General features: G+C 38.0%; 1 protein-coding gene across 2 annotated transcripts in view; it reads left to right on the top strand.

Moving 5' to 3' along the window:
• The window catches only part of COL24A1 (collagen type XXIV alpha 1 chain), a 376,860-nt gene that overhangs the window by 81,768 nt on the left and 267,320 nt on the right, over positions 1 to 27,772 (top strand). For both annotated transcript variants that reach the window (XM_072648923.1, XM_072648922.1), the window contains exons 9-11: positions 20,582 to 20,626; positions 25,400 to 25,453; positions 26,995 to 27,039. In XM_072648923.1, coding sequence (XP_072505024.1) covers positions 20,582 to 20,626; positions 25,400 to 25,453; positions 26,995 to 27,039 — 144 coding nt within the window. The remainder of the gene's footprint in view (positions 1 to 20,581; positions 20,627 to 25,399; positions 25,454 to 26,994; positions 27,040 to 27,772) is intronic.

Below are 27,772 nucleotides of genomic sequence, written 5' to 3'. Positions count from 1 at the left end.
GTTCCTGGTGTAAGGTGTGGGAGAGGAGTGGTCTGATCATGGGAGATCTCCTCCTACTCTAAGTCTTCTCCATTGCCTGGGGCTCAGGCTCTTCTGCTGGTCCACTGAGGTTGTGCTTTCTGGGGAGCTTCTGGTCCTGCACTGGTCCCCTTCAGGCACAGCAAGAGGAACCCTTCCTTTTGATCTCTCTGGCCTCTAGGGCTGAAAGAATATTGTTCCCTTTCTGCTGGCTCCATTATTACAGGATTTTTCCTGGGGCAATATTCTCTGCGTTTTTGAGGTCAACAAGGGGAGGGTGAGAGGACTTGCAATTTACTCCACCATCTTGGCTCCCAGAAGTTTAAATCCTCACTGGACTTTTCTACTGGACAAAAATATAGTCTCAGTCCTAATTAGCAGCTGTCTTGTCAGTGCCTGCAAAGATTAGGGTTAAAAAGATCATGAAGATGAAGTGATTTTAGTGAACAGGATTTGATAGTGACTGTGGTGAGCAGTTTGAAAATTTTGAACATTTTTCTCTCTGGAGAAAAAAGTTTTTATGTGTCTATGTTTTCAGGTTGAATAGGGATGGACAGAGGAATTACTAATGATTATTATTTAGACTCTCAACATTTTAAGTCAAAAACCAGAAACTAATTCATTGTTTGAGGTTGGTAGATGGTATAATAGATTGAGCCCTGGATTTGGAACCTGGAAGACCTGAGTTCAAATCCTGCCTCAGATGCTTCTTAGCAGTGTGACCCTGGGCTAACCATTTCACTTCTATCTGCCTCAGTTTCTTCATTTGTAAAATGGGGGTAATAATAACACCTATTTGTTGTGAAGATCAAGTGAGCTAATATATGCAAAGTACTTGGCAAAGCATAAAGCACTATGAAAATGCTAGTTATTATGAAGACAAGAAATGTTAAGTGATTTGCCCAAGGTCTCACACGTAGTTAACCAGGATCAGCACTTTGTTCTCCAGTCCAGTGCTCTTTCCACTGAACCATGTGTGAAATGATAGATGGAGATACTCCTTTGATATTAATTAGATACATTGGAAAAATATTTTTACAAATCATGATTATAGCAATTTGCCTTCATAGAATGATTTGAGGTTTACAAATAACTTTTCTCAAAGGTAAGTGGTGCAGTGGACAGGGTGCCAGGCCTGGAGTCAGTAAGATCTGAGTTCAAATCTGAACTCAGACACTTCCTAGCTGTGTGACCCTGGGCAAATCATTTAATCCTGTATGCCTCAGTTTCCTCATCTATAAAATGAACTGCAGAAGGAAACAGCAAACCATTCCAGTATCTTTGCCAAAAACAAAAAACAAAAAAAAACCACGCAAATGGTGTCAGAAAGAGTAAAATCTGACTGAAAAATTACTGAATGAAAAAATATTTATATGATAAAGCAAAGCACTTTACATGTATTATCTTATTTGGCACTCACAACAGTCCTGGGAGGTAGTTTCTATTATTACCCCCCGTTTTACAGATGAGGAAATAGAACTTGAGTGAGGTCAAGTGACTTGTCCAGAGAATAAACATCTGAGGCAGGATTCAAATTCAGGTCTACAGTGCGAAGTTGGGAAGAGGAAACAGAATTCAGATTTCCTGGTTTCTAGGGTGCAGTGTTCTTTTCATTATTTATTCTTGCTGTGTTATTTATTCTTTGTGATTAATACCTTCTGACAATATTTATAAAGTGTTTAACACAGGGCCAAGTATATAGTAGAAGCTTAATAAATGCTTATTCCTTCCTCTCCTCCTCTTTCAGACTCCAAATTCTGCTCTTAGTTCATTATACCAAGGTACTTCCCAGGCAGGTATAATTATCCCCACTTCACAGATGAGGAAACTAAGAATCAGGGAGAAGCAACTTACTTAAAGTATTACATGACTGATAAACTTCGAAGCTGGTATTTGAACACAGTTTTCTTGATTCAAGTTCCAGTACTCGCTCCCTTCCACCCATCAAATTGCACCTCCCCCCCTGCCCTTCTGCTGCTTGACTGAAAATAGAGGATATAATATTGAATCACAGAGTGAATTTCCTTTAAAAAAACAGTGACCTATTAATCCATTTTGTGAACTATCTACTTGTTCATTCACTTGATCAATATTAAATCTGGTATTTGGTCTTTCAGCAATACAGAATTGAATGGGGCTCGTGTGTGTGTGTGTGTGTGTGTGTGTGTGTGTGTATGTGTGTGTGTGTGTGTGTGTGTGTGAGAGAGAGAGAGAGAGAAAGAGAGAGAGAGAGAGAGAGAGAGAGAGAGAGAGAGAGGGAGGGAGGGGGAGAGAGAGAGAGAGAGAGAGAGAGAGAGAGAGAGAGAGAGAGAGAGAGAGAAAGGGAGGAGCTGAAAATTGTGCCAAGGGAAACAAGTCATTTTTGGATGCCAGTTAATCGTGACCTCATAATTCTTTCATTCTGGAAAGTATCTGAGCCCTTCAGTAGCCATAATAAAAATCCCCTGCCATTTGCCATATTGAGAAAATTCCCAAATACATATAATGGCCATAGGTGAGGTATAAGGCAGATGTATCCAGAAAGATAAAGAGAACGTGAATTACAGAAGCTCTGTAAGAACTACAAATTGGGTTGAAACCGAGAAATAGATAACCAAACAATAGACAGCATTTCTTTTGGCCTCACCTATACAGTGAATATGTAAGATTTGTTTTCTTTTCTCCCTTTTTATCTGCCTTTACCAATGTGGGTATTTTTTTTTGGTTTGATGCCAACCTACTCCTAAAAAGTCAGGAAAATTCTATGAGCCGTACTTTGGATCTTCCTTTCCTTATGTTTGTTCTGTTTTTCTCCTTAGCTGTCCCCAAAACCAGTCCCTGTGGCCATCCTAATAATACCCTGCAGGGTCAAGTGTGTGGAATCAGCTTGGAAACTTCCCAGGGCTAAGACTGTCCAAGAGGGAGTTCAGCTAAGCCAAGAAACCCTCAGGGCCTCCGCTGACCAGCTGGGGGACAACACCACTGCCATCATCTCATAATGGAGCTCTTTTCCAGCAGCAATGTATATTTCCCAATGCCCATTCAAAGATTTGCTATAGGACAAGTTGTTTCTACCACACACACTGGCATAAAGCCATGGGAAGTCTCTTAATCTGAGACTCAGATTTGAGATGAGTACATTTAGGTCCTAAGGTTCCTTTGGAGGGGGAAGGAAGGGGTCTGCAGTGAGGATCAAATGAAATAACTTATTTAAAGTACTTTGCCAACCTTGAAGTGACTTATAATTGCTCGTTGTGGTTGTTATCTTTATTGGTGGAGGGAACTTCTTGTGAGAGAAATTTACTAAATCAGATCAGTCTGGATAGAATCAGGAAGACTCATCTCCCTGAGCCCAAATCTTACCTAGACACTTACTACCTGTGTGACCCTGGGCAAGCCATTTGATTCTGTTTGCCTTAATTTCCTTATCTGCAAAATGAGCTTGAGAAGGAAATGGCAAATCACTCCAGTATCTTTGCTAAGAAAACCCCAAATGGAGTTGTGAAGAGTTTGATGCAACTGAAAAACAATAATTGCTCTATACCTTCCTGTCTTACAAAGAGTTGTTTGGGGTACCCAGGGTTCCACAGCCTGTAAGTGTTAGAGATTAGACCTGAATCTAGCTCTTCATGATCCCAGGGTAGTCACTATGTCACATTACCTCTCACTTGTTAATTTACTGTATTGAAATGAGAAACCCCAAAACTCGTAACCAAAAAAGCTATCTCAGGCAGACTAACTAAAGGCAAAGGGCCACTAAGCCAGTGGAAGTATCTATCTCAGCTCTTGCAAAATATTTTGTGCAAATATAAAGACATTTTCATAGAGTATTTTCATTTTATGGAAGTATTTTCTTTTCAGTCTTGTTTGACTCTTCGTGATCCCATTTAGAGTTTTCTTGGCAAAGATGCTACTTTCTTTTCCAGTTCATTTGACAGATGAGGAAAGTAAGGCAAACAAGGGGAAACGACTTACCTAATGTCATACAACTAGTGTCTGAAGCATGATTTGAACTTAAGTCTTCCCCACTTCAGGTTTGACCCTCTATCCACTGTGCTACTTAGTTGCCCAATGTAATATTTTCCCCTATCCAAATTCATGGACTCTGGATAAGAACTCCAGTTTCCAAACCCATTTGTTGTTCAATTGTGTCTGTCTCTTCATGACCTCACTTTTTTGTATGGCAAAGATATTGGAGTGGTTTGTCATTTTTTTCTCTAGCTCATTTGACAGATGAGGAAACCGAGGCAAACAGGGTTAGACTTGCCCAGGGTCAAACAACTAATGACTTAGCTAGTATCTGAGGCTAGATTAGAACTCAAATCTTCCAGACTCTAGACCCAGCACTCTGTCCACTGAACCATGTAGATGCCTTCTGTAACATTCCAAATTCTTTAATATCAGGGCTACGTAATAAAGCATTTAAAGAGCTAATGATATTGACCCTTGGATCACAGTTGGGGTCCAAGGATGTTATTCAGGAAGAGAGAGAATATTTTGAAAACAAGACCCTGTTTGATCTATATGTTTTGTTAGCATTACTAAATTCTACAGTGGATTAAATTCCAGGCAAGATCATTTGAAGAAATTAGTCATTAACACGTGTAAATTCCTTGAGATTAAGGACTTGTCTTTTATCTTTCTTTGAATCCCCAGTTCTTAACCTAGTGCCTGACACATGGTTGGCGCTTAATAATTGCTTGTTAACTGACTATTGATTAATGATAATGAAGGTCAGAGTTCAGTTGTCTTTTCTGTGTGACTCTTGAATCTATCTCTAGTCAGTCTCTCTCCTTAATCCTAAATATTAAGGAATTTGAATATCCTATAATTCCTGTGATATTTGTGAATTGGCAAAGTTAGTTGTTGAAGTTGGGGGGGGCACAAACTTCAATTCACAAATTTTTCATTTTTACTTTTACCGGAATCTTTTAATTTTCTGTAAGGGATTAAGGCTGTCATTTATATCTCTAGAAACAATAGAAATGATTAAGTAGCTCACATTCACATGGCACTTTTCTGGCAACAAATCTGTGATAAGGATTATAAGTTGCATGATCCCCATTTTACAGATGAGTGAATTGAAGCTCTGAGAGTTTAAATCCCTTAACAACAGCCAAACAGTTAGCAAGTGGGAGAGCCAAGATCCAACCTGAAGTTTTTGGATTTGAAATTCATTCTCCCACATGCGTGAAAAGTCTTTTAGTGACTGGCAGTTTTGTAAATTACATTTAAAAGAGGTGTAGATGGCATTAACTACCACACTGGAAAAAGACCACAGGGAGACCTATTATCAAAGCCAATAAAAGTCTGGGTGGGCAGGCAAAGCAAAGAAAATTTTGGGATAGTGCTCACTGCTTAGCTGCTCTCCAATGTTACAGCTGTGTTCACACCTCTGTTACTGCAGGATGAATCTAGTTGGACAGAGACTTGTATTCCTTCTCTGAAGAAATCAGTGGAAGCAGTCCCTGGCTGGCTCTTGAACTGCCTGTGGCTTGGGGCTCTGTGTTCACCCCGATCTCTGCTTCTTTTTCTTTCTCTATTTTTCATGTAGCATAGGAGGAAGTTGAAAAGGAGATCATAAGACTAGACCAGGGGACAGGCTGCACAGAGATGGAGTGGGTAAATGTCTGCACTGTATGATGTGAATATTCATAGAGGCCCTTTTGCCAAGAAATATTGAATGAAGGCAGTCCAGTTCACAATACTAAAAAGGTCTGGAAGCCAAAAGGCGTAGTGGAATAAGGCATCACACATGTATAATGCAAAGGGTACTGAGCTTGAGTCAGAATCTTGCCTCTGTTTGAATAAGTCACTTAGTCTCTCTGAGCCTCAATTTCCTCATCTATAAAATATAAATAATAATATTTATACTAGCTACCTTAATAGGTTTGTAATGAGAAAGAAGTTCTGTAAACAGTAAACATACAATTGATCAATCAAGCAGCAAGCATTTATTAAATATCTATTATCCAGGATCCCACGTTCATAAACTCAGCATTATTCTAGATTCCTCAGTCTCTCTCATCCCACTCATCCAGTTGGTTTCCAAATCTTGCCATTTCTACCTTCACAACATTTCTGGCATCTGATCTCTTCTTTCTACTCACATGGCAACCATTGTAGTTGAAACACTCATCACTTCTCATAGTGACAGTCTCCTAAAATATCTCCCTGCCTCAGTTCTTTCCACTCTGTCCCATCCCACACTTTTCTGCCAAAGTCATTTTCTTTAAATACAGATATGACCATATGATTCCACCACTCAAATCCAGTGGCTTCCTATTGTCACTGGGATAAAATATGAAGTCCTTTTTTTAGTTTTTCAAGCCTCATACAATCTGCCCTCAAACCATCTTTCCAGCCTCATTCACTATGCTCCATTTTCTATACTATTCTAGTCAAATTCTCTTTTCTAGGGATAGGGAAACCTGCAAACTTAAGGCCACATGCAGCCCTCTAGATCCCCAACTATAGTTCTTTGACTGAATCTGAACTTCCTGTCTGTCACAGATGTGATGTTTGAATTCAGTCAAAGCGCTGCACTTGAGGACCTAGAAGGCCACTTGTGGCCTCGAGGCTGAAGGTTTCCCACCCCTAGTCTTTTCTCTTTCCTTCATACATAGCTATACTCCACCTCTCATCTCTGTGTCTGCCCAGGCTGTCCCAAATGCCTGGAATATACTCCCTCCTTACCTCCACCTAATAATATCCCTCACTTTCTTAAGCAACAAAGCTCCGACACTGTCTTCTTCATGAAGCCTTTCCTTTTCCCTTCAATTGCTACTACCCTTTCTTCCAAACTATCCTCTGTCTAACTACCTCGCATAAATGTGTATTTATTAATTTTGTATTAATGCTTTATCTGTTTTATATGTACTCATGTCCCCCTTCAGAATCAAATAAAAATATGGTTGTCCAATGCTTTGCAAACTTTCAGGCCTACGTTTATTATGTAACCTCATTGCAAGTAGAGATTGTCTCCTTTGTCTCTGTATCCCTGGTATCCAGAACCATGCCTGACACATAGTAGGCATTTAATAAATACTTGTTGATGGATACTATGTATCAGACACAGTCTTCAATACTAGGAATACAAAGACAAAAATGTAACAATCCTTTCCTTCAAGGAACTTATGTAGAAATGTGAGTTATTATTCTGAGGTCAGGGGAGATGAGTGTTAAAGATCTACTTCAGAATAGCAGATAGTATTTATAGGCTTCGTTATATTCTCCCATTATTTGATCACAAGAGGGAAGGTGGCAGAGCAATATGGCAATTCAGATCACCACTTACCAGCAGTGTGTTTGGACCATAGCACACCAGGCTATCTTTCCTCATTGTTATTGCCCTAGCATTGTGTTGTACAGAAATTTCTTTGATTTTGACCCTGTACTGTATCAATGCAGGGAACTCTCTACGTGGAAAATCTCCCCACCAGTATAGGCCAGCAACTCTTCTATAGCTTATAGTCTTATCCACTCTCTTTCTTTCATCCACTATCTTTCAAAGTCTGCCCAAGTTCATGTTCATCCATGTATTTATCCATCTCATTCTCTGCAATCCCCTTCTCCTTTTGCTTTCAATCATTCTCAACATCAGGGTCTTTTCCTATGAGTCTCGTGTTCTCATTATGTTGCCAAAGTATTTAAGCTTCAGCTTCTATATTTGACCTTGCAGTGAATAGTCTGAATTCTTTTAAGTACTGGCTGATTTGATCTCCTTGCCATTCAAGGGACTCTCAAAAGTCTTCTTCAGCACCACAATTTGATAGTGTCTTGGGCAAATTACGTAACCTTTCTAGAGGTCAGTTTCCATAAAAATAAAATGATGGGATTGGACCAAAAGGGTCCTAAGGTCCCTTGCAGTTTTATAGCTTCAAGTTTATGAACCAAGAGAAGAAAGTGTTCCAAGTATTATTATTCCCATGTTTTAGATGATAAAACTGAGTCTGGAAAAGTTAAGTGACTTACCCAGGGTCACACTCCCCATAATTGTCTAAGACAGAATTCAACATCTTTCTGGCATGGTCTAGTGCTCTTAGTTGCTCTCCCATATTACCTTTCTAATATTTCAATAATATAAGAGGAGGCACGGACTACAGGACAGAGAGCCAAGCTTGGTGTAAAGAAGCCCTGGTGTCAAGCCCTGTATCTGACACTAGATACATAGGAGATGTGTGATCTTCAGTATGCTAGTTGGGTGACTCCCAAATCTCTAAAACTTTTGGTGTCCCAAAGAATTCTCTAAGACTATAAGCTATAGAAGAGTTGCTGGCCTATACTGGTGGGGAGATTTTCCATGTAGAGAGTTCCCTGAATTGATACAGTACAGGGTCAGAATAAAAGAAATTTCTGTACAACACAATGCTAGGACAATAACAATGACAATAAATTGACACCACTTGGGGAATTCGGTAATAATGGTATTTGACCTATTTACAATGTCTCTTCTCTTTGAAGTCCCTTAAAAATTTCTCTGGACTGTGGTTGGTTCCCAGCCCCATTTTTTATTCCCCATGAATATATCTGAGGAAAGAGCTTGAGCTGTGAGCCATTGACAGTTTTCCCTTTTTATTCATATCATGTGAATATAGAAAACCATAACCGTACTGACATTTCAAAAGAACTCTTTGTAAACCAATCTTTTTTTAATGAAACATAAATTAATGAAACATTCCAATGGCTCCAAGGAAGTCCATTTTCCCAGATGCATTACCATCCCCACTCCCTACTCCCTTCCAGACTTAGCCTGGTATTTGAGCAGAAAGTAAATTGGGCATGTGGTCAAAAGTTTGGGGAATGGTAGCGTAGTATAGCCAACAGGAGTGCAAATTGCAGTCGATTACAGAGCCATCTGCAAATGACTCCAAAGGGCAGACCCCTCCCAGGCAGCTCTTAGATCTGTACCACATTTAGCATCCAGTGTAGCTCCACACCCTAGGCAGCCACTCCTTCTATTCCAACCCTGCCTCCCACAGCATTCCTACTATAGATTAGAGCATCTCCAGAAATATTCAATTGAATTTTATGTGCCATGGCTTGAATTAGATTTGAGCTTAAAACCCTATCCAAGATTTAAGAATTTCCATAAAGGCTGTGTTTTACAAATGCCAAGGGTCATAAAAATATACAGTATCAGCTTTAGCTAACTTAAGATCTCTCTTCCTTAATGAACACCAGCTACATGGTCATATCTAAGGATCTTTGTTTCCCATTTTATTTCCTCTAATTTATTTCCTCTAATTCCTCATGGTTGAAAGCACCTGTTATACAGGAGCTATGGAAAGGTAGGTATACTAATACACTGTTGGCAGAAGTGTAAATGAACCAGTCCTTCTATATATAGCAGTTTGAAATTATACACCTATAAAAAGTCGTTAAAAATACCCACACCTTTTGACCCAAAGATTCTACTGCTAGGTCCAAATGATGGGAAGACACATCCCATAATGTGCCAAAATATTCACAGCACTGCTTTTAAAGTAGTAAAGAACTAAAAAAAAAGTACGTGCCCTTCAGTTGGGCAATGGCTAAATAAATTGTGGTATATTAATGTAATGAAATATTACTGTGCTATCAGAAATAATGAATATGGTGAATAATGCCTACTTTATAAGAATTATGAAGTAATAGGAATTAGGAAAATAATATAAATAAAAATCATAATAATATAATTGAAAAAATAGAAACAGCCCAATAGTAAAAATTGAATGCTGTAAAATTGTAATGATATACTTGATTCAAAAAAGGAGATATGAGAATATTTCTCTCTCTTCTTTGCTGAAATGAGAGACTATGGTCTGAAATTACATTTGTCAGGCTTAGGAAAGTTAAGTGACTTGGCCAGGGTTGCAAGGTGGTAAGCAGAGCTGAAATGTGAACGCAAGGCCTATAATTCTAATTCCAGAACAGTTTAATTTTTGTCTGTGTGTCTTGTACACCTAGGACAGTCCTTAGCCCCAGAGAAGGCACTTGATAAATCCTTGTTGATTGCCTGCTTCTAAGAATCAGACTGGAAATTAGGGCAAAAATCAAAGCTTTTGATGAAGAAAGTAAAATACCAAAAAAAAAATAGATAACATAAAATCTATGATATAGAATCTCCGTAACATAGTAGATATTCCAAACGTAAGAATGGAAGACTTGGAACTCTGAAATACAAAAATGAAAGAAAATTTGACAGAAAAAAAATCAACAGATAACAATCTGTGTGAACACATAGAAAATGAACAATATTCTTCTAATATTACCTTTTGATTTTGAGTTTATTCAAGGTCATCATGATGATGATGCATGTATCTAAAGTGACGGATCTTGATGATGGAACATACAGAGATTATAGAAAGATAGTAGCTTTCTTAGGAGGAAAATGATGAAACTAAAAGCTTGAATACCATAGATGAGAAAATTATTGTCCAATCATATCTGAATCTTCATGACTACACCGTGTGAGGTTTGCATGTGTCAGAGGCAGCTAGGTGGATTAAAGAACAGAGCACTGGACCTGGAGTCAGGAAGATCTGAGTTCACATTTGGCCTTAGCTGTGTGACCCTAGGTTAAGTCTCTCAATTTCTGAAGAAAGAAATAGGAAACCACTCTAGTATCTTTGCCAAGAAATCATCAGGACAGCTTCATCAAAAATAGTTCATGCCACAAAAAACTTTGAAAGACTTAGGAACTATGACCAATATGACCAGTCATGATTCCAGAGGACTCATGATGAAACATGTTACTCACTTCCTGATAGAGAAGTGATACATCAGTGTGCAGATTGAGACATATATGTATACAAAATAACATATGTAATATACATGTATATAATCCTATGTGATATGCATTCACACACATATATAGTCCTGCACTCCCTCTTTTCCTCTCTTAATAGATATTATAGATCATATATATACAATCTACATCTAAGTATATATACTATGTAATATGAATATTATATTATAATTGTTACATAATTATTGTATTATAATGATTATATCACAATACATTATATTGTTACATTATAATTACATAATTTAATTATGATATAATTATATATTATATTATAATTATATATTGTGTATTATATATCATAATGTAATTATAATATATTATAATAATCATAACATGCTTCTATAATTCTTACATATGGTGGGCATGTCTCTGTATATATACATATACATGCCTGTACACACATATACATATATGTACATGTATATATATGACATAGTCAATGCAGAAATTTGTTTTGGCTAACTACATATATTTAACAAAAGTTTTGCTGTTCTTGTTTTTTTTTCATTGGAAATATAGTGGATGGAATATGGAGGTGGAAGGAAGAAAATTAAGATTTAAAATTAAATAAAATTAAATTAAAAAGTTGATCATAGTAAACTAGCTCTTTGGGGAAAAAAACCAACAGGAACACTTAACTAGTAGGTGAGAGGAGGGTAGCTATTCCTCCCAAAACACTCGCTAAAACTTCTCTTACTATCTTGGTGTGTGGAAAATACATGCACGCACGCACACACACACACACACACACACACACACACACACTCATACTCATTCATATAATGAGATAGATTCAGAGCTGGTTAAGTGGCTGAAGCCAAAGACTAGTGGTTGTGCTTGAATCTCAGCTTGGAAGGTGGTGACTGGCAGAATCCCCCCAACCATCACAGATGTGTGCTTGGCTTTTTGTTGTTAAATGTTTCTGTTAAAGCTCAGATAAAAGTATAATTTGCATGTTGATTGAACTTGTTTGTGAATTGGGAGAGATAGCTAATACACTAGATATTAAAATTCATTAAGATTGACAATCTAGAACATTGAGGCTATATTAATAGAATGAAATTTGGTAGGGATAAATATAAAGTGCTACATTTGACCTTAAGAAGTCAGCTTTTAAATTACAAGGTAGGACAGCTGTGATGAGATGTCAGATCATTTGAAAATTATCTGAAGTTTTTAATGGACTGCCAGCTCAATATGAGTCAACACTAGTGTAACATCCAACAAAGCAATGTGACCTTAGACAGAAGTACATTGTGGTGTCCAAGAAGAGGGCAGTGATGACTCCTTTGCATTCTACCTTGGTCAGACCGTGTTTTGAGTGTTATTGAGTTCTGGTTACCATATTTTAGGAAGGACATTGATGAGCTGGAAAACATAGAGGTGGGTAACTAGGAAGGTGGGGGATTAGTTTCATATGATATGGGTACTGGTTGAAGGAAATGGGGATGTTGTAGCCTAAAAAAGTGATTTTAGGAGGGATGAGCAGAGGGCAGGAATAGTAGCTATTTTATATAGCTAGAAGGCTTTCACATTGAGGAATGCTAGATCTTCTTGGACTCAGGAAGCAAAATAAAGAGCAATGGATTCAAGTTGTAAAGAGGCAAGTTTAGCCTTGATGTAGGAAAGCACTTTGGGAGCTTGGTGTTGCCATAGTGCACAGAGCACAGAAACTGAAGTTAGGAAAATTTGTCTTCCTGAGTTCAAATCTGATCTCATACACTTACTAGACATGTTACCTTGGGCAAGTCACTAAACTCTGTTTGCCTCAGTTTCTTTATCTGTAAAATAAGCTGGAGAAGGAAATGGAAACTATTCCCTAGTATCTCTTCCAAGAAAGCCTCTAATGGAGTCACCAAGAATCAGACAAGACTGAAACAACTAAACACCAACAAAAAAGGAAACACTTTATAATAATTAGAGCTATTAAAAAAAGTAAATGAGCCACTCTGGGAGGTAGCAGGTTCTTCCTCACATCTATCATTTGTCAATTTTGTCTTATGTGGATTGTTGTTCAAGTATAGGTTTCACTGAATTACTACTAAGGTTCCTTCCAGCTCTTAAATTCTATGATTCTGGGAAGAAATCAGAGGATGGCAGGGTATTTGACAAGCAAACATACCAAGCAGAAAAAAAAATCCAGGAAAGACAGATAAACACTTTGGCTCCTTAGTAGTAAAAAATTTTATTAGCTTGATGAGCTGGGACAAATCAATAGGCTGCGCTCAGTCTTGGTTTCTTCATTTATAAAATGGAAATAATAATTAACAGGACTGTTGGGAAGATTGAATGAGATAAAATGTACAGTGTTTTGCAAAACTTAAATTACCATATAAATGCTATTTGTTATTATGATTATCATTATTATAGCCAGTTAGGAATGCTTCTCCATGTGTCTCCTATCTTCTTCTTGTACTGGCACGCTTTTGTCTTTTTCACTTGCTGAAAGGTAAATAAATACAGTTTTTTCCAGAAAAGATCAAGCAATTTAATCAATGCTTTCATATTTCTCAGGTAAATAAGACCATTAAAAACTATGACATTGTTTGAGAGCTAAGAAGTCAACAACAACAACAACAACAACAAAAGATTTGTGGGAAAAATGAAATGAGGAGCATAAAACCTAACAGGGGGGATTAAATGAGTCAAGAGGAGGGAAGGAGGAGGAACTGACTGAATATAACTTGAAATGAAACCATATTTCCTCATTAACCAATCAAATCCTAGCCATAACAATAAGACATGAGAGGAAATGAACGTATAAACATTGACAGTAATGACAGATACAGAATTATTCTTATAACAACTGATATGATAGTTTTACTTAGAAGACCCCAGGAAGCAACAAAAGAAACTAATATGATTAATAGCTTTGTTTGAGTTGCAGGATACAAAACAAATCCCACAAAACATCAGCAACATTTCTATAAAGTAGTCACAAAAACATGAAATGATAGAAAGGGTAAACGTATATTGGAGTTAATCTGCTAAGGCTTACATAAATATAATAATAAATCCTTTACAGAAATAAAGGAAGGCAAATAATTGGTTTTTTTATTCATTTCTCATGGCTGTTGCAATAATATAATAAAAATGTAGGGCAGCTAGATGATACAGTGGATAGAGGGGCCAGGAGTCAAGATATGAGTTCCAATCCAGCCTCAGACACTTACTAGCTGTTTGACTATGGGCAAGCCACTTAACCCTGCCTGCCCCAATTCCTCATCTGTAAAATGATCTGGAAAAGAAAATGGCAAGCCACTTCGGTGTCTTTGCCAAGAAAACCCCAAATGTGGTCACAGAGAGTCAGATGTGACTGCATGATGACTTAACAACAAATAGAAATGAGGTTACTGTCTAAATTAATTTATATATTTAATCCTATGCCAGTGAAACAACTGGGGGTTTGCTCCTTAGAACTAAATACAGAATCTTGAATAGTTCAAGATTTTAAAATGAAGTTATATTTTTAAAGTAGTAATTAATGGATCTTAGCATTAATCTAAGAAAATGGAAATAAATCAGTAGAATAGAGTAAGTAGGCAAACAAGACCTTGGAAGAAAGAAAACACATTAGCTTATGATTCAGTAATGTCCAAGATCACAGAGAAATTGAAGAAAGACCCTCCAAGCCCCATTCCACAAGGATTACTAGGAAAACTGGAAAGTGATTTGACAGAAAATAGAAGTTCCCCCCAAAAAACCATCTTAGCATATTCCATAATAAACTCCAATTAGAAATGTACAAAAATTTAAGGTCTTATCATTACAAAATGAAAGGAGAAAAGAGGGGGTTGGTTTTTGCAACTGTGGTTGGGGGAGATTTTATAAATAAGAGAGAGGACATTGCAAAAGACTAGAGAGAGAATTTTGATTTCATATATCATATATACATTACATTATAAATATATATTATCTATATATTTAATTTACACAAACAAAATCAACAAAGTCACAGGAAGAGAAAGTGTTGAATGGGAAAAATCTTCCCATCAAATATCTGTGATGAAAACTTGATATTCAAGGTATTTAACCTGATACCAGTGTATAACAGAACCACTGAAAAAGTTTTCAAATGGAAAAATAAAAAATAAACCATATAATAATTCTAATGACAAGGAACTAATCATAAGAAAAATGCAGATTATTCTGAAGTTTTTCCTAATACCCACTGAATTACCAAAAGTGACAAAAATTAGAAATGGTGGATGCTGGCTTGGCTATGGGAAGACAAGTTCATGAATCACCATTGGTAGGGATATAAATTGGTCCTGAAAACCAATTTGGAATGATGTGATTATAGCTAATAGGTGTAGCAATTTTAGTACTTGAAATATACTATTGAGAATCAATAATAGGAGAGCCCCCATGAATGTCAAAATATGTAGCACTTTTATAGTAGCAAAATAAAAAGCACCCCCCCCCCCAACTCTGGAAATAAAGTAAGGACCTATTGATTAGGAAATGGCTGCATGCATTGTATTATATGGATATAGTGGAATATTATTGCACTCAGCTTTGTATCTTGTTCTGGGGCTATGCCATCATGATCACTGAGGACCTGACTACAGAATCACATAGACCTCTATATCTAGTTACTTTGAGATCCCCAACAAGAAGTCAACCCATGTATCCTCCTGATGTGACACCGTATGTCGAAACTCTCTCTTCCTGTCCCTCACTCTCTTGCCCTGGAAACAATAATCATATTTTCCCTACAATTCCTGCTGGAAAAGTGCATCAATCAGTCAATTATTTCCCAGACCAAAGCACAGGCCCTGCCCACCCTTCCCTGTTAAAATGTAAACTTCTTGAAGGCAGGCACTATCTATTTTGTGTTCATATCCCCAGAACTGCATACAGTCAATTCTTGCTCTGTTATAATGACTAATGAATGCACATTCAAAAGAAATAATTAATATTCTGTTATTAAACAGAAAGTAAATGATCATGGGCCACTCAATTTGCTTGCTACCTGATCTATTCTCTATGACTATAATCAATATTTCCAGAGTACATTTGGAGTACAGAATATCTGACCCTGAACTGGTTTCTCCTAGATTGAAAAATCCTTCAGGCATTTCTGTCACCACTTCCAGTCATTATCCCTTTTCACAAATAGTTACTTTTTAAAAATTAGCTGTATACTCTTTGTTGCTTCCTCACCCTCTGCTTCCCCTCCAAGACCAGTAATCTGCTTTAGTACTGATGATAGAACACAAACAAATAACCTCTTTTGACCAAATCCTCTTCTACCCCCTCATTCTCCCCCAGTCCACATTTTCTAGAACTCTCTATTAAATTTAATCCATTTATCTTTTTCTAAACTCTCAGCTTAATTCCCTCCCTCTGTGCTTTCCTGGTTTTCCTTTTGACATCTTTGAGGGTTGGAGGCAGGAAGGCTATGCATAGAATCTCATCAGCCAGGATTCCCCTGGTGCAAGGGCAATTTTCCAGGCTTGGATTCATGTCCAAAGGACATCACCCCTTGGGGCATGTACACAGAGATGTGCTGGTAAATGTTTTAGCTGGTTCTTAGGGGGAAATGGCACACTTTTAAATTTAACCTGCAATATTAACCTTTCTTCATCTCTTTCTAAAATCTAGACAATCCACAAGACAATCAAACCCAGATTTGTAGTGTTTGACAATTTCTGAAGTGCAAATGCTCACCTCAATGTTGGACACCTAGATGGCACAGCACAGACTACTGGGCCTGGAGTCAGTATCTTTCTGAATTCAAATCTAGCCTCAAACACTTGCTGGTTGTGTGACCCTGGGCAAGCCATTTTAACCTATTTGCTTCTACTTCCTCATCTGTAAAATGAGCTAGGGAAGGCCATGAAGTCAGACAAGACTGAAATGACTTAACAACAAATGCACACACTAAAAATTTAACAATCATTCGTAAGCTGGATCCATCATACCTCTGCAAGTACCTACCTCTTAGCCCTTTGCTGTGGACTGGGGCAGCACCCAAAATGATTGTGACTAGGAGCCAGGAGGAAAGGACTCCTGTTAGAAGAGTTGCCTCTCCTTCACTGTCAAGAAAAGCGCCTCTCTCTCTCTCTCTCTCTCTCTCTCTCTCTCTCTCTCTCTCTCTCTCTCTCTCTCTCTCTCTCTGTGTGTGTATGTGTGTCACTATTTCTTTCCCTCTCTTCCCTCCTTCCACTTCTGTCTCTGTGTCTCTGTCTCCCTCTCTCTCTTCCCCACCCACATTCAGCAGGACAGATATTCATGAAGAGGAGAAGAGAAGAATTTTTCTCTTCTCCAGCCCCAGGAGCAGGTGATTGTGAATTGTGACTCATGGCAATCACTCGGTGGTCGACATGTGCTTGTGTGTGACCTGACAGGTATTCAAGGTCACCACTTCTGAACACCAATATCCTTTGTAGAGGTGGCCAGATTTTGAATTCACGAGGTAGTATGATCCCAGGATCTCTCCTTCTGGTCAGAGAAGGGAGAGATTTTTGAGGGAGTACCAGCTCTGAGAGTTGCTTTATGGGTAACCAATCATGGTCCAAGAGTTTCTAAGTTCAAGCAATTGTATAATGGCACTTTATAAAAGGGGGATTTCCTCAACAGTGTTCTTTTAAGAGGAGGAAGATCCTACTTCAGCTGAAGGATTAGAAGCATCCCATAAGGATCCAGGAAATCAAACTGGAGCTTACTAACTCCTCTTCACTACTGCAATGAGTTCATTGGACCTTTGGTGGGAAGAGGATTTCTTGTTTAGTACTGCCCAAAGTTTGTTTACCTTTCTTTCATGAGGAGTCTGATGAGATGTTTGACTGTATTATGTATTCTGTATTTGTCTTGTGTCCCTGTGAGTACTATGTGTCTTACACATTTTCTAGAGGAGGGAAAAGAAGTAAAGACTCTGCTGTAACCACTATGCATTTGTGTACAGTAAGTGGAAGTGGAGGGTTATGGACTCTGTCACTGATGGTTACGGAAATGTAAACACAAGGTGTATTAAACTTTATTTTTAATATTTCTCTGGAGTAAAACTTCAGGTTGACTTCAGCAGATCAAAGATAGAAAAGGACCCTTTTAGGCTAGGGCTCTAGTATGGGACTCTATGAGAAAAGAGTATCTGTGCCCCTACACCACAAATTATGCTTATTTTGTTTAAATTTTCCAGTGGAGTGTAAGCACTTTGAGGGCAGACATTATTATTATTATTATTTTTTTTGGTGAGGCAATCAGGATGAAGTGACTCGCCCAGGGTCACATAGCCAGAAAGTATCAAGTGTTTGAGATCCTCCTGACTCCAGGACCAGTACTCTAGCCACTCTGCCACCTAGACATCATTTTTTAAAAAATCTCTATGTCTCTAGAACCTAGCACATAATATACATCTTTAGTAATATTTTTGGTCAAATAAATGACTGCATAACCTGAAGGTAGTTAATAGCACAGAATGAGTAATTCCCCAAGTTTTATTTTGGATCTGGATTTGGCATCCATTACAGCAGCATGTTGTCGACAAGCTCCTGAATTTCAGGTCTTTTAAAATGGTAATAACAGTAACTCATTTACATAGTGCTCTGAGGTATGCAAAGTGCTTTCTGTCACTGTTTCTTACAGCTAACTCTGGAGATCCACCTCCTTTTATACCCATAAATATATTTTCAATAACTTGACCTCTGTCCAACAGCCTATTTGAAACAGGGCGGGTACTGAAAAGCAAAGGATTGCTTCAACATAACAGCGAAGCATCTCTGGTTCCATCTCTCTTTTAGCTTTCCTCTCTGTGTTCTTGTTCCCTTGGGGGAGTTTGGTTTCTAAAATGCTTTCGGTTACTGTTTGTGAATGATTCACAAATCTACACCTCCAGGCTTGACATCCTCAAATTTCTTGGAGGATATTTCTACTTCTCTATCCTGATAGTGCCTGAAAATTCATGTTCAAAGTACTGAGTTTATCCTCTCCCCTTCTTACAAATGTATAGCTAAGATTTACGCAGTGCTTTAACACATTGTCTTATTTGAGCTTCAGAAGAACCCTGGAAGGTGAGTGTTATTATTAAAGCCATTTTATGTTTGTAGAAACTAGGACTGAGAAATGTTAAGTGACTTGCCCAGGGTCACACAACTAGTAACTGTCTAAGGAAAGATTTGCATTTAGGTCTCAAAAGACCCTGATGTAGGGGAAGATTGAAGTCAAAAGAAAAAGGGAATGATAGAGGACAAAATGGATAGATAGCATCATGGAAACAATGAACATGAACTTGGACAGATTTTGAGAGATAGTGGAGAATAGAAAGGCTTGGTGTGCTGTGGTCCAGGGGGTCACAAAGAGTTGGACATGACTGAACCACTGAACAACACAACTGAGTCTAAATTCAACACGTTTCCCACTTTACCTCCTTGATGTCCCTCTATTTTTATCAATGAGAACATCCTCTATGTCTTCTCTGCTAATCTAGAACTTTTACCTCTTACAAAAGGCCCCTGCAAAAGTACTGCCTCTGGTCAACCTTATATGATTAATATAGATCTCTTCTCTATATCCTATTCAACACTTAGCTCTTTTGGTTATATTATATTAATTTGAATGGTTTGATGTTAATCCATCTGATAGATCCTTCAGTTATTTCATAGTCATTGTTTCCTCAACTAAAGTGAGGACCATGTTTATTTCCTTTGTTTACTGGATAGCACCTTACAGAAAGGTTCAGTTATTGAGAGACTAACACAATTATTCAGAAGCAAATCCAAAACTATCTGATCTGAGCTCTCTCCCTCCCTTCTACCCTCCCTCCCCCTCCCCTTTGTTTCTTCTCCTCCCCCTCCTCCTCATTCTTCCTTCTCTCATTGCCTCTCAATTCTTTCTCCTAAATTAAATATCTCACCAGGAGGTTATCAATCATCTCACAACTTTGGGGAAAGGCAATATAATATTCCGTTATAATTGTGCTTAAGAAAATATTTACTTCTACTTATTTCCTAGAGAGCTTGTTAGAGCCTCCTCTGATGACCCTATGAGTATGTCGCTCTCATTTATATTGGCTTATTCGGGGAATGTTATGACAAGGATTTGGATAAGGGAAATTGTCTGGATGAGATCCAACTTTGCAATAATTACAAACAGATTGTGGCTGAAGGCATTTCATTTTATTGTCATTTAAACTAAGCCCAGTCTTTGACAAGCCTCAGCAAATGTAACAGAGGCATAACTAGATATCAAATTTTCAGAAAAGAAGGTGGTCTGGGGTAGTTCTGTTTTATTTTTCTTTTGGTCCCAATGTGCTACTGCTTCTTCTACTGGTAACATGAAATATGAATAACTCCGATAAATCAACCAAGTCAAATTTTCTTGGTGAAGAAGCCAAACACAGAATATAAATATGAGAAATTTGGATCCAGTGTGTGACTATGTGACCCCTGAGTATATGGTGTCTCTCTTGACTCCTGGAATTTTGATTTTCCCCCATTCCGGGAGAGATTTTCCTCCTCATCTCTACCTCCTGGCTTCCCTAACTGGGGACTAAAGTCCCACTTTCAAAAGTCTTTCCCAACCCCCCTTAATTCTAATGTTTTAGATTCTGTTTGTTATTTACCACTTATCCTGCATATGACTTTTTTATACTTAGTTGTCCACATATTGAATCCCCCCTTAATATGTAAGCTTCTTAAGAGCAAGAATCATTTTTTACCTTTCTTTGGCAGAGTACCATAATAGGCATTTAACGAATGTTTATTAATTGAGTGACTGGCTGATTATTTGGACCATCATGTGGCATATCTGAATTTCTTTTTCACAGTAAATCTCTCTCTCTCTTCCATATAGGGTATCAAAGGATATCCAGGGCCTCCTGGTCCCCGAGGTGATCAGGTAAGTCCTAGAAATACATCTCTTTCCACAGCATCAGGAGTGCCACTGAGAGCTCTTGAAACCTCTACCTATTTTTCCTATCTTATATCTTGGGTTTAATATACTACTTTGTGGAGTTAACTTTTTATTATCTCCATGAGGATTATCCATTTGGGGCTTCTGCTCTCCATCAGCCTGGTTTCCTCCTGTCCTTTTAATAAGACCACCTCCTTCATGCACTGGCTATTGTTAGTGAATGCAAATTAATTTATCAGCCTAAGTGAAATGCAATTAGGACTAAACGTTTGCTATTGTTCAAAACAAACAAACTTTCTGAAGCAATATAGAAATGACTTATTGCTCCTTCCATCAGGCTAGGTAATCTGAAATTGATCCTATGTCGCTCTTATGTCATTTTATGAGAAGAAATAATGCTCTGTTACCCACTTGGTAGGTGGTTGTGTTTAAGACTCCTACACATGGAGAGAGGGAGAGGTGGAACAGGTTAACATGAAGAATACTGTTAGGGTAGGTTAATACAAAAAACCTCAGACCAACTTAAAGCAGAGCCTCAGGGAGAAGTAACGAGGGTTACTGAAATGGTCCCCAAAGGAGAGACTATGAAATAAGGAGGGGAAACCCATGTTTCACTCTCACTCAACTGTGCTATAAAATCCTGAGCCGAAGAGTCTCTTTTCAGCCTTCCAGGCACCATATTTCAAGATTCCTAATTACTAGGGGTAGCCAAGAATGCACCACATGTGTCCACAGCAGGTGCAGTGGCTGTTTCTTGAAAATCAAGGGAAAAACAAGTGTGGAAAAGCAAATGAATAATTATGGGAAGAAAATGAGAGGGGCAGCAGGGAGGAGGCCTTGGGGAAGAAAAAAAAATTACTTCTGAAATTCAGCTTTGGCACAAAATGAACTGAATGTGTGGATTTGCCTGAAGAAACCCCAAACGCCTCACAGCCAAATGAAAAATCGCTTATGCAGCAATTTTCTGACCACAGCACAGCAGCCTTTCATTGCTAATATAAGTAATATGGTATTGAATGGGCTACTTTCTTTTGAAAAATCTAAAATCAGGCTTAAGCATTAGAGAAGACCTATCCTTTTTTGGTTCAGGGAAGGGGAAGGGAATAAGATTTATTTTAAGTGCTTTATTTGCCACATACTTTAATAAATGCTTTACAAACATTACCTCCTTTCCTTCTCACAACAACCCAGGAGGTAGGTGCTATTATGATCTCCACTTTACAATTGAGGAAACAGACAGACTTGACCCAAGGTCACATGGCTAATAAGTATCAGAGAGCAGATTTGAACTCAGGTCTTCTCACTGTGCCATCAGAGCTAAATATACCTTATGCTTTGGACCTTCTTTAGCTCTAATTCAATTCAGCAAACATTTATTACGTATTGACTGTGCCAAGCACTACGCTAGGAGCTGATATCTAACAAAATGGTGCCTACTCTTACAGGCTTATAGTCTACTGGTGGGATAGAATATGGATGTAATTACAAGTTAGGAGACAGATTGGATGGTGATTTCATTAGTATAGGGAACTCCCAAATGAAAACATTCTCTCTACCAGTGCAGATTACCACCATTTCAGCATCTCATATTCAGAGTTGCCTGAAACAGAGGTGGCCAACAGGTAGCCCATAATACTCTCAGGTACATCTGGAACCAAATTAAAATGAAATTAGGAAATGCTTAGCAAAACAAATAAAAATATAATAGACCATAGATAATGTTAATGTGTTGTTTTCTACATCAATACACAGCACATTGGAATCTGTATGTACAGTTTAGTGGCCCTCTCTCTTTTCGAGTTTGACCCCACAGGTCTAGAAGACTCAAAAGCTGTGATTTGTCCAGGTTAATGCAGCCAGATTGTGTTGGAGTCAGAACTTGAACCCAGAGCTTCCTGTCTCTGAGTCCAGCTCTCTATATATTGTGCCACACAAAACTGCAAAAGAAAAAAAAATTGTTTCAAGAAGAACAAAATGTTAATAGGGATGAAAAATCTGAAATGATTTGGGAATAACCCAAAAAGTGTAAAGACAATAGAAATGCTGAATAAAAAATAAACATGCCTGTTTTGCTACAAGGCATTCATGTGGACCAAATTCCCACACTAGAGAAATTACTATGAAGTTAGTCACAAGCCTTTCAAAGTACATCTTGCCATCTGTGCACAGTCTAATGGTTGGAATATGGAGCAAGAATGCGACAGATTTGGATTGTAGTCCCAATTCTTCCAATGATTGATTCATCAATGACTTTATGGCCCTGTTTCCCCCAAACAAAATGTCTCCCTCTCTCCCACCTCCATATTTTAAGATAAATCTTGAGCTGTGTATGGTTTTTATGTACCTCATTCCATAAGATACATGGTTTGATGAGTTGATATCTGTGTATTATCACAGTTCCATCTATGAGCATTCAGGAAAAATCTGCAGTCAGGATCCAAGGTCTGCTATGTCTGTCACTACTGTTGTAACAAGTTGATCTGATTGTAGGAATCTATAAGTGCTATTAACTATTAAGCACCTACTACATGCCAAACACTGTGCTAAGGACACAAGGAAAGGCAAAAAACAGTCCCTGCTCTCAAGTAGAGCACAGTTTAATGGGAGACACAACAGAAAAGCAACTATATACAAACAAGATGTAGACAAAAATCATTGAAAGTAGTATCAGAAGGGATTGGGAAAGGCTTCTTTGGAGATTTGAAGGAAGCCAGGGAGGGTCAGAGGTGGAAAGAAGGAGGGAGAATGTTCCAGACATGGGAGACAGTCAATGACAACGCTTCCTAGTGGAAAATGGAGAGTCTAGGGAGAAATAGCAAGATAGCCGGTGTCATGGGTTCACAGAATAAACAATAATACAATTTTAAAGTTTGCAAAGAGCTTTACAAATGTCATCTCATTTTATTCTCACAACAACATTGGGAGGGAGGTTGCTATTATCCTCATTTTATAGATGAGGAAACTGAGGCAAAAAGAGGTTAATTGACTTGCCCAAGGTCACATACATAGTGTGTGTTTAAGATTGGACTTGAACACAAGTCTTCCTGACTTTGGGCTCAGAACTTCTCCCTTCTCTGAGGCCAGCTATCCGTACGCTGTTCTACATGGCCAGTTACAAAAATAATTATAAAATAAAGCAAAATTCATTCCAAGAGAAGAAAGCACTAATAGGAATGAAAATTCTGAGATGATTTAAGAGCACAAAGAAATTTAAATTAAAATCAAACAACTGAAAGAATAAAGGAAGAAAAGAAGGAAGGGAGGGAGGCAGGAATGAAAGGCACAAAACCATTTTAAAATAATAGAAATTCTGAAATGAAAAAAATTATGCCTATTCTACTACAAGGCATTAGTGTTGACCAATTTACTGCACTATGCCACCAAGCTATTTTCTTCTGCTTCTAACAGGGAATCAGTTATCTGCCATTAGCCTAGGAGAATGGGGAAAGCAGAGTGGGTATGGTGTAGTGGAAAGTTTACTGGATTTGAAGTTAGAGGAGGCCCTAGAAACCTCAAGATTTGTAGTTTACACTTGTATGAGCTTGGTTAAGTCACTTGAAACTCTAGATCTCTCTTTTCTAATCTCTGACATGAAGGAGGGTGGCTAAACTCCAAAATCCCTTCTAATTCTAATTACTCAGGGGACTGAGATAAAAGTACAGAGTAAAATGGCCCCTCCAATTCATCTTGCCCCTGACTATGCAGTCAGCCAGACACTATCACCATCGCTGGTTCTAAAAGTGATATGATATTTTATTGTTCCGTCATTTCAGTCATTTCCAACTCTTTATGACTCTATTTTGGGTTTTCTTGGCAAAGATACTCCAGTGGTTTGTCATTTTCTTCTGGAGCTCGTTTTACAGATGAGGAGACTGAAGCAAACAGGACTTAGTGACTTGCCCAGCATCACACAGCTAGTAAGTGTCAGAGGTCACATTTGAACTCAGGTCTTCCTGACTCCAGGCTCCGTAGTCTATACACCGTGACATCTAGCTGGCCTGATCTAATATATCAGCTGACAATTATTCAAGACTTTACCCTTTGCAAAATAGATGTAGATTGTCTCATAGAAGCCTTGGAACAGCTTAGTAAGGTAGGAACTATAGATATGTATATAGATATATGTATATATATCTATATCTATATCTATCTATCTATCTATCTATCTATCTATCTCTCTCTCTCTCTATATATATATATATATGGAAAGGAAGGAAACAGAAGTACAGATAATTTAAATGACTTGCTTAAGAGTACCCAACTAGATGATGGTAGAACTGGAACATGGACCCAGGTCACTTGATTCCACATTCAATGTACTTTTCACCCACTGTAGAACACTGCAAGGATTGTTAAAGAAGGGAATTTTAGTTCAGAAGGAGACCAGGTATTTTGTTAAACTTACTTTTATGATTTTATCTGGTTCATCTGGTTTCCTCAACACTTGACTGCTTTTCTGGTCAGATTTATCATTGTGTGTACATATGTGTGTAAATGTTCGCCTGACTTTCCCAAAATGTCACTTCAGATTTTCCATTAATTAGTTTTTGAGTTTGACAAGATGTCAGTGGTCTAGTTTTATCTTGTTTCCATTCATTTCTGTTGGAATGACTGGCCCCTTTCCCCCTTCAATAGCCCAAGGAGGTGCTAATCAGGAATTAGCATGGGGAGCCATTTTTTTCCGAGTTTGAATATTGTGTCTGAACGTACAAAAAATGTGTTCTCCTTTGATATGTTACTTTGTTTTTGTAATTTTAGGGGCTTCCTGGAATGGCTGGTCTTGCTGGTTCACCTGGGTACCCTGGCAGGCAGGTGCAGTAACTATCCTCTGCATTTGCCCTTATATTTCTGGGTCATTTTTATTGTTTAACCTTTTGCTCTTCCTGATCCCTGGGAATCAGCATTCAAATAATTTTTGGTGATCTGACCTGTCTTTATGGAACAAGAGGTCAAGGTGTGTGATTGTGATAAGAGTTCATCTTCTACTGCCTGAGACCTTGGAATTCAGAGTTTTTCCTATGACCACAATCCCTTGGTAGAGTGCTACCTAATTCCTTTCACAAAGCATTGAACCTTGGGAGAATTTAGCTGAAAATTCATCATTCTTTAGGTTTATCTGCTTTACTTCTTTTCTATTCCCAGTGTTTTGTAATGATTCAAGTCAAGTCAACAAGCACTTATGAAATGTTTAGTATGTGTTAGGCACTGTGCTAAGTGCTAGGGATACAAATAAAAGCAAAGAGAGAGACAGTGCCTACCCTCAAGGAGATTACACTCTTATGGGAGAAGAAAACACATAAAGCTGAAATCGATGAGGGAAAGGTACTTGTGTAGGGACATGGTGTAGAAATTCAAGAGAGTAAGGAGCTGAGCTTGGAGATGAGTGAAAAAAAAATGCCTAGCCTAGGCACTTTCCATAAAATGGAGGTTCTAAGAAGAAATGGTCAATCAAAGGAATGGGCCACAGGGGCAGAGTGAAATTCCAGGCTGAGATGACCATTCTGGCTTGCTTAAAGAAGTTCAGAGAATCAAGACTAGAGCCCAGAGAGGAATGAAAAAATAAGTGACCTGGGCACTTTGCTTAAAATAGAGGTTCTATGAAGAACCGACCTATCAGAGGAGAAGGAGTCAGAGGGGCGGAGTGAAATCCCAGAGTGAAGAGGCTACTTTGGCAAGGTGAAGAAAGTCTAGAGAATTGAGAGTGTAACCCGGAAGAGAGTGAAGCTTCCTTTTATGTGTTGGCTTTTCCTATTAAAATATAAACTTTCTGAGGTCAGGCACTATCTTCCATTTTTACTTTTATTTGTATTCCAAGGGCTTAACCAGGTGTCTGACACACAGTAAATGATTGCAAGTATACTATTCAGAAGAGTCAGGGGTATCGTATCTATTTTCTGGCTTGTATTTACTCCCCCAAATAATCATTCCCTCAACTTTCTTACAGAATAATTTTCTGATATTTTTCCACTCACACAAATGAAGGAAATACAAATACCAAAGGAAATTATAAACAAGAGTCCATGCCTGAGTTGTTTAGAAATAGCTAAGAAATATTTTGGTTCCTTTTCTTGTATATTACAATCTCAAAGTTAATCAAACATTTAAAAGTCCTATCAAGTAGTTTACATGTTTTCTAGATGATACAGTAAGATTGTCTAAACACCTAAAACTCACTGTACTTCATTGATCTCAAGTGAACAATTTTTTCAGGCACTAAAATTTATGAGAATCTCTTTGGCCTCTGGCCTTTAGTATGTAAAAGTTATTTCTCCTGTGGTATTTAATTCAGCATTTTTTAGTTTTGGGAAAGAAATGAAAATAATATATAGCTATTGTCTTTTGTTCATTACTAGGGTTTAGTTGGACCAGAAGGTAACCAAGGCCCTAAAGGTGCAAGAGTAAGTAAGCATTTTAAAGCATTCTGTTGAGCATGACTGCCTTTTACACACACAAATATTAGTAGCTAATATGACTTTTACTAAGATTACGTCTTCAAAGGTTACCAATGATCCCTGACTTGCCAAATTCAGTCTTTTTTTCTGCCATATTTTTTTTCGGTAACTTTCAACACTAGTGATTATTTTCTTTGTCAATGTTTCTTTCCTTTGTTTCTGTGAAGATATCCTTTCCTGATTCTCTTTCTAAATTTTTCACTGTTACTTCTAGTGCCTTATTCTTTCTTGTCCATTTCCTGCACCTCATACTTTGAGATCCGTCAAGGCCTGTTCTGTCTTCTTTTCTCCCTCCCTAAATCATAGGTCTGACCATTGCCCCCTCCCAACTTAAACAACTTTCAGCAGCTTCTTTTTGCTTCTAGGATAAAACACAGATTCCTTAAAATACTTTGGAAGCAAGGTTTGTCCTACTTTTCTAGCTTTATTTCACACAAATCTTATATTGAAGCCAAAAAAAGAATTTCCTGAATTAGATATATCCTCTCCTGCTTCCCAGCATTCACACAACCTACCCCCCATGCCTAGAATGCACTCCTTCCTTTTCTCTACTTTTTAGAACTTTTATATTCCTTCAACGGTGAGCTCAGGGATTAAACTTTTAAGAGGTAAGCTAAGAGTTTTCCCTTGCCACTCAATCTCTGTCTCGTTCTCTCCTTGACCTCTATCACTTTCTACC

This window comes from Notamacropus eugenii, chromosome 2 (genome assembly GCF_028372415.1).
Source record: "Notamacropus eugenii isolate mMacEug1 chromosome 2, mMacEug1.pri_v2, whole genome shotgun sequence".
Taxonomy (NCBI): domain Eukaryota; kingdom Metazoa; phylum Chordata; class Mammalia; order Diprotodontia; family Macropodidae; genus Notamacropus; species Notamacropus eugenii.
Note: the sequence above shows the minus strand (reverse complement) of the source record. Positions and strands in the feature narration are given on the sequence as shown.